The 7,980-nt window shown below is 66.4% G+C and overlaps 1 protein-coding gene across 1 annotated transcript in view; it reads right to left on the bottom strand.

Annotated features, from left to right (window-relative positions):
* Positions 1–3,658, bottom strand: part of KCNQ4 (potassium voltage-gated channel subfamily Q member 4) — an 11,703-nt gene extending 8,045 nt beyond the window's left edge. The window contains exon 1 of the mRNA XM_035345868.1: positions 3,635–3,658. Within this exon, the coding sequence (XP_035201759.1) occupies positions 3,635–3,658 (24 nt within the window). The remainder of the gene's footprint in view (positions 1–3,634) is intronic.
* Between the last annotated feature and the right edge of the window lie 4,322 nt (positions 3,659–7,980).

Genomic DNA, 7,980 nt, shown 5'->3' with positions numbered 1-7,980 from the left:
GAGGAGGAGGAGGAGGAGGAGGAGGAGGAGGAGGAGGAGGAGGAGGAGGAAGGCCTGGCTCCAGCAGCCGTGGGGCTCAGTGCCAGGCTCTGCCGCAGCCCTGCGGCCTCTTCCCGGGCAAAACAACCGCTAATTAAAAGCAGGGCAGGAGCTGGAGGCCCCCCCCCGGGCAGAAGGGGGACCAGAGCCACTGTCCCCGATGTCGCTGCCACCATGGGGACCTGCCACCGCCGCAGGGACACGGAGCCACTTGGGAACGGCTGGGCCAGGCCAGACCCAAGGGCAGAGTCAGCAGGGAGCTGCTCGGAGGCTGCCCGTCCCGAGAGCTGGGGTAAGACAAAAGGGGCTTTGGCCCATTTAAAATAAAAAGGAGGGGGAAAAAAATAGATTCTGGAGCTGAAGCAAATGAAACTCTCCAAAAATACATTTTTTCCCCTGATCCAGCGATTCTAAAAATGGAAAGCGGAGGGTTTGTGCCACCGGCCCACGTGACGGCGCGCAGAGGGCTCCGCCGGAGCCGCCTTGCGTAACGGCACGGGGGCACCGGCACCGCGCCCCCCGGACCGGGCACCGCCGGGGGCAGCAGGGACAGAGCTGGGAGCGGAGCCCCACCACGGGCAGCAGCGGGGTGGCCAGGGCAGGGGCTGGCGGTGCAAGCAGTGGGGCCCCAGCACCCCATCCGGCCCCCCAGCAGCTCCTGCACCCAGTGCAAGCAAAGCCCCTGGGACCTGCTGGAGGTGCTGCAGAGAGCGCAGGGCTCGGCTCAGCCCCACTGCCGGCAGCACTGCGCTGCCCGACGCTGGCTCAGAGCACTTTCTCATCTCCTCTTGCTGCTGACAAGGAGTTTTGGAGCCTAATTGGCTGCCCGGGGTGGCTGAGGGGCTGAAACCAGGCCCCACACCTGCAGGAAGGCACCACGGGGAGCGGTGTCCGCCGGGATGATGCTCGGTGCCCTCCTGGATGCCCGGTGCCCTCCTTGGAGCACCCAGGCCAAGGGGAGGTGGCTCAGGCAGCGAGCACTGGGGGGGGGGGAGCCGAGGGCCCCCAGGCTGAGCGTGGCCAGGTCCCCGGCAGCACCGCACGAAGCCAGGCTGGCAGGGACAGTGCAAAAAGAGCAAGCCGCAGACCTGGGTCAGAAAGCGGCCTGAAGGAGCCACGCAGGTCCCTTCCCCAAAACTGCCACGAGGGGAAATTGGAGACGGGGCTGACGGCAGAGAAACGCAAGGAAACGGGAGAAGGGCTGGGTGCAAGGGGAGGGCAGAGCTGGAACAACACACACCCGAACGAAGGGGCTGGGGGCATCACTGCCCCATGCGATGCTCCGAGGCACTCCCCGTCTGGGGGCTGGGGGCTGCAGCCAAGCCCCTGCCCCCTGCACGAGGAGCAGAGCCCTTGCCCCACGCAGCAGCTCTGCCCTTCGCAGCCGGGGGCAGCAGCAGCTCGCCGGGCTCCTCGCCGGGCTCCCCGCCGCGACGCTCGTCCGGAGAAGCAAACCCAAGCCCTGGCCGAGCAGCCCAGGGCAGAGCCTTTGTGCACCATCAGCAATAAACATTACACAGTCGGGATTTGGCAGGCAATTACATGGGCAGCGGAGCACAAAGCAGAAGAGAATGCAGAAATCTCCCAGCCTGCGAAGATTTGTGCCTCTCGCCCAAGCCAGGGACGGAGGGGGGGGGGGGGGCCGGGGGTGTCTCTGATACCTGGCACACGTTGCCCCCGCTGGGGTCCCTCCTCCCCGAGCACCTCAATGGGCTGCACGGGCACCGAGCTGGTCGGGAACACAGCACCACGGGAACGATGGGCACCCGCACCGAGAGCCACTGTCCCCAGTGTCACCCCCCCCGGGGGATGCTCCTGCCCGGCCCCGCAGTGGGGTTTTGTGAAGGACACGATCATGTGAGGCCCCCACGGCCCGGCTGGGAAAGCAACTTTGTGGGAACACATCACCTGCTAGGAATCAACTTACAAAGCTGGGACAAGCGCCCCGGCCTGGCTGCTGGCAGCGCCTAAGCGGCTTAGGGTAGGGTCAGGTGCTGGGAGGCAGCTGGGGGGGCAGGAAAGGGGCTCCCTGCAGCCCCCCCATGTCCCCACGCAGGAGGGGACACGGAGACAACTGCTGCAGCCAGGTGGCCTCGCAGGGGCTGCAGGAGCACCTCCTGTGCCTCCCCACACCCTGCAGGGAAGGAGCTTGTCCGCAGGAAAACTCCTCCCGCCGTGCCCCAAAATATTAATTAAAACCCAGCAGGGGGGTGGCTGGTGGGAGAAAGTGAACCTCCTCGCATTAATCTTCATTAGGGCCGCCTTTGCCATATGCTCCCGGCCACGCCGGCGGCAGGAGAGGGGAAGGAGCAGGTGAGCTGGGGAAGCTGCTGAGCTCAGGGAAATGGGACCGGGTCGGCCCCGGCCAGCGAGGGGCACCCCCAGCACCCACGGAGCTGGGCTGAGCACCCCGAGGCAGACAGGCTCCATCCCCGGGTGCCGCACCCCGCGGCGTCTGGCGAGGCTGGGAAATGGGGGGTGAGGTTGGGGCACCCCCGTGCCCGGCCCCGCTGCATCGCTCCCCTGCGGGCAGCGGCACGGCAGAGCGCGGCGGTTACGTGGTGGAAGGAAAACACCACGCGCCGCAGTGCAAACAGCTCGGCCTGGGGATGAGCCCAGCACGGCCCCGGCAGGGAGAGGAACTGGTGGCACTGCCAGCCCCAGCTCAACCCGGCACCGTCGTGGCACTGCTGGGGCCCCGCGGTGCTGGGTGGCAGCGCTGGGTGTCCCCACCCCGAGCACCGAGTCCGCTCGGGGGACAACACCACCCAAGCCTGGCTGGGATGGCGATGGGGACAGGAATGGTGCCTTGCCCTCCACATCCCCAACTCGCCAGGCTCAGCACCCCCAGCACCATCTGCAGCTGTATAAACAGCGTGTCTTATAAATCCCCTGTCCCTCGCGCAGCAGCCTTGCAGGAGAGGCGGCGCAGGAGGCCTGTCTGCCCCAGGGATATAAATATCGGCGGTGTAGCAGGCCTGTTTGTGCCCGTAACCATGGCAGGGGCGGCCGCCTCCTTGTCCTGTGCCACGGGGAGCCGCAGCAGCGCGCTGGGTGCTCACCCGTGGCCACGCAGGAGGTCGGTGGCTGCGCCCGCCCAGCCCGCATGGATCCACCAACCCCAGCGCCCACAAGACCCCAATCCCTTGGGAACGGGAAGGCACCGCCTCAAGAGCCACCGTTCCACCAGCTCAGGCAGTCCTGGGGTGCATGGGGGCGAGGTGGGATGGGGGCTGCTGGCACGCAGGGTGCAAGCAGGGCTGAGATGAGGAGCCCGGCTGCGGGCTGCACGGCTCGTCCCGTGGCCATGCAACGACCCGGTGTCACCATCCAGCAGCGGCTCTGGATGATGTCCCACCCCGTGCTTCCCTGCCCGGGTGCTCCGGTGAAGGCAGCCAGGCGCGGATTCGCTGCACGAGTGACAAAACCCTGGCACTGCTGCCCTGCACAGCCAGGCAAGCATCTTCCTCCCCTGCCAAGCCCCGCGCGGGGCCACACCGCACACCTCTGCACCCTCGGGTGGGTGCCAAGGGCCCCGAGGCCTTCGTGCTTCAGCCGGAGCGAGCCCGAGCCTGCAAGCGGCATCGTGCATCACCCGCCCGGAGTCCGTGCCCGGCATCGCCCCCAGCCCCCCGGCCCTGCGCCCTGGCGGGGGAACGGTCACAAGGTTCCTGCGGACGGTGCCAAGACGCTCACACGGAGCAGCCGAGATAGTTTCGCTCTTGAATCATCTGGCAAGCCACGGGCTGAGGGGAGGGGGAGGAAAGAGAGTGAGTTCCCAGACCCGTTCCTGAGGGGCTGCGCACCCCAGCACAACAGGAGGGGGACGGGAGCCGTCCTGAGGAGGTGAAGCAGGATGAGACCCCCCGAGCGCATTGCATGTGGGGGGGGCAGAGGGGGCAGGTCAGGGCACTCAGCCCCACTCCGTCCCCTCGCCCCAGGGCATCGCGGCGGGGGACAGACAACCCGAGCCTCTCCAAGAGCATCACCTCTGGGTGGGGGCACCCCGGCCACACAGACGGCCCCCGTCCTCGCCACCGGGGCCAGCCAGGCCCAGGCCCCAAACCCTGCACCTTGTGCTCGGGGTCCAGCAGAAGCAGCAAGAGGGGAAACGAAGAAGAAAAAAGAAGGAAATCAATGTGCAGTTTCACGTTGCACCACAGTCGCTTCATTTTGTGCCCCAGCGACACTGCGTCAGGTTCAGGAAACTGCTGCGTCGCCTTCTCCTTCCCCTGGCATTTTCCCCCCACCGCAGCTCCCGTTTCAAGCTGGGGCAAGGGGAGAGGGGGGACAGCCCTGAGGGTGTCCCCCGGGGCCCCAAGGAAAGAGCCCCGGCTCCAAAGGTGCAGCTCCAGCAGCCGAGGGTCCTGGCCTTGCTGTCCTGTTTCATTTTGGCCACCCGCGTGCAGCAGTCGGGCAGGAAGGGTTTTCCTCCTCCTCCCCAAACAAGCCACCGTGTGGGATGCCAGTGGCTGGGGACGAGCCAGGTCCCTCCAGACCAAGAGTGACAGCGAGTTAAAGTCCAGGGCTTAACACCAGAGGGTTTTACCGGGCAGGCGGAGGACAGCCAGTGCCGAGCAGGAGATGAAGCAATTTCCCTGCAAGCCCTCTGGGGCTCCAGCCCATTAAACGGCCCCAGGTGGGTTCAGCAGGGCCCCGCCACGTGCCGAAGTATTAAGCAGTGCTCGGAGCTGCTGCAGGTACTGAGCACGGTGGCAAAATCCCTGGCATGGTGGGGAAGGTGCTCTCCTGCTCACCGAGTGAGGGAGGGAGGCGGTGAGGGTCCCCCCGCAGAGCCCTGTACCCTGCAGCAGGGCAGCCAGCAGCCATCCCACCCCACTCCCCGCAGCCTCTCCCATCACAGGACAGGAGCAGAGAGCCCAGGAGCTGCCAGCAGCCTGCTCCCCAGCCAGCAGCCAGCCGGCACACGGAGGGAACCCGCCAGCGCTGCCCCGTGCCCCCTGTGCCGCCCAGCACCAGCAGGGACGCACCACGGCCCCGCAGCCAAAGCAGGGGCACCAGGCGCCCACTCAAGCTCTGTGCTGCCCTTTCCCTCCACGTCCCAGCCCCATCCTCAGCCCCAGGCACGGGGTGACACTTCCCTAGGAGCGGGGTAAATGGGGGACAGCAGGTTGGCACCATCCCACCGGTGCCCCCAGAGCAGCTGGGATGGGGCGGTGCGCGCCTTGTCCTGCCCCGGGGGCTGCGCTTGGGGCAGGGGTTGTGGGATGCTACTGGTGCTGCTGGCTCGGTCTTCCCCACTTTGCTCCAGGTCAAACTGTTCATTATTAAAGCGCTCCTCTAAGGGGTGGAAAAGTGCTGAGCTGAGCTCCTGGTGCAGCTCCACGCTGTCAGCACGAGCACCCAGAGCCCCTTCTCCACCAGGACAGGGCACCAAGGGCAGGGCACCGCTCACCCCCTGGGGCTTTGCTTTCCTTGGCGAGCTCCCCCCAGCCGCAGCGATGCACATGCAGGGAGGACATGGAAAGAGGAAGCTTTTATTTGCCTCTGTCTCTAAAGCCTGTTGGTTAAGGCTCCAGTCATGCTCCCAGATTTTCTATGTAAGCTCCGGGCTAGAAGCGCTCATTTAGAGCTGGTGCCAGCCGAGCCCGGGCTCGGTGTGGTCAGCACGGCCCCGCAGCAAGGGGACAGAGGGGATGGGGCCACCACCACCCACCTTGGCTCTATTTTTGCACCTGGGGCAGGACGTGGGGGCTGCAAAGATGTGGCAGCAACAAACCCATCCCACGAGGGGGGCCAGCATCGGCCCAGCCCCGAGCAGCCACTCGGGGACTATTTGGGATCAATTTGCCAGCAGGAGGAGGCTGAACTTTTCCAATAAGCGGTATCAGCTCAGCCCTGCTACGTGCTCCCAGACGTTAAACTGCTCAGAGGAGGGAAGCACTCCGCTTCTCAGCGGGTATTTCCATTTTAGCAGTTTTCAGCCCTGTCTCGGAGCCAGGCTGCTGGGGGAGGCAGCACGCAGGCGTGGATGGGTCCTGGGACCGCCGCTGCCCCGACCTTGGGCGACCTTGGGGCATCTCCCGTGCCTCAGTGTCCCCCGAGTAAGCGGGGGTAACGCCATCCTCCTCGTTCCCAAACCCAGTCCTCAGGCGCTGAGGCACACGAACCACTCCTGCGAACGCCAGCACCCAGCTCTGCACCAGCTTCACAGCTCCCTTCTGCCGTGGGAGAGAGAACTTGGAAGGAGCCAGAAGTGAGCCACGCTCCCCAGGATGTTTTACAGAGCAGGCAGCCCCCTGCGCGCCCACCACGGCGCCTTCCTGGGCTTTTGGGGGTCCCGGGCAGCCCAGCAGGGACGGGGGCACAGGCACAGCCCAGCCCTCGAGGGCAGGTGGGGCTGGGGAAGGGCACGAGTCCCGTCCCCATCCCGGTGACTCCGGTGCTCACCGAGGGCAGGAGATGAGCGCATGCATGGTGTGAGCAGCGCTCGCATCTCCTTTAACGAAACCCCGACCCGCAGTTACAGGGAGGACGGAGCCGTGGCAACTGCAGCACCTCGGGGCAGACTTTTAGTGGCCCTGGCCAGGTCCAGCCCCAGCAGATGAGCCCCTGGGAGCTGCCCCGAGCCATGGCACAGCTCACAGACAGGGGACAAAGCCATCTCCTGGTGGGTCCCCACAGCTCCGGGGCTCTGCAAGGGGACCCACTCGGTCTGGTGCTGCTGTTCTGGGGGAAAAACACGCTGGGAGAAGGCACCGCAGGAGGAGGAGGATGCCTGGGCCCACCTGGAGGATCCCAGTGCAGAAGCCCAGCAAGTGTGCCAAGAAAAGCCTGCCCCCCCTCCTGGACCAGGAGGTTTCGGCTGCCATCCCAAATTCCCCGCAGGAAAAGCTTTCGAGGGCAACATTTGCAGCGTAGGTATTATTTCCACAGCACACTGCGGTGGTGTCGGCAGGCGTTACAAATGGGCCCCAGGCTCCTCTCTTGGCTCCCCGGGGAGCTCAGGTGCCCTGCGATCAAGTGACAAATTCCTCCTGCCATCTCAAAGTGCTAACTTACGCAAGACCCACTTTCCTGCCTCTTAACGAGCTGCAGCTCGCGCACCCCGCTAACGACCAGGCACCGCTGCGGAACGGAGCCGGGGAGGCAAAATTTGGGGCTCTCACTGTGCGGGGGGGGGCGTGCCCAGCAGGGTTGGAGGGTGCACACCGAGTACACGCAGCCAGCACAAGAGATTTTTGGGGAAAAACATCACCTTCCACATGGTTACAACCAGGCAGGGAGCAGCAGCACCCCAGCAGGGTCCCAGGCACAGCCCCTCCAGCAGCCCCGCATGGAGCCCCCTGGTCCCTGGGTGCATCCCACAGCCCGGTTCCAGCCCCCTGAGGACACCCCAAGGGGCAGAACTCGCCCCTCAGCCATGAGCTCAGCCGTGGGTCCGCTGATGGCAGGGCTGGGGAGCGGTGGCACTGCCCGGGAAGGGCCCAGCTCCCGGAGCATCCCCGGGACGTGCTGGGGACCAGCAGTGCTGGGGACCACAGAGGGCACATCTTGTGGGGCACCACTGCCAGCCTTTCACCGGGGACACGCCCCCCCCCCCCCCGTTTGCCTCCCCCATCCCACCGTGGCACAGCTCAGGGGGTGCCAGGTGGGGACTTTGGGTGCACCTGCCCCACAGACACCCCAGGGGACGGGTCCCTGGTGGCACCCAGAGGTGCCCTGTGCCCCCTCGGCGGGACCCCCGCCCCTGAGGGTCCCCACGTGCTCGCAGGGGACGGGGACAGACCGAGGGGGTGCCCCGGGGGTGCCCCCAGCACGGCGCAGAACGAGCCCCGGGCACCAGCGCGGCACCGGGGAGCCGTCGGGGGCTCAGCACCCGCTCAGCACCGGGGCTCAGCACTCCCCGGCTCGGTGCTCGCCCCCTGCCCGCCCGGTACCGGAGCTCCCCGACTCGGTGCTCACCCGCAGAACCCCCCC

Source organism: Oxyura jamaicensis, chromosome 23 (genome assembly GCF_011077185.1).
Source record: "Oxyura jamaicensis isolate SHBP4307 breed ruddy duck chromosome 23, BPBGC_Ojam_1.0, whole genome shotgun sequence".
Lineage (NCBI taxonomy): Eukaryota > Metazoa > Chordata > Aves > Anseriformes > Anatidae > Oxyura > Oxyura jamaicensis.
This window is presented reverse-complemented; position numbering and strand designations above follow the sequence as displayed.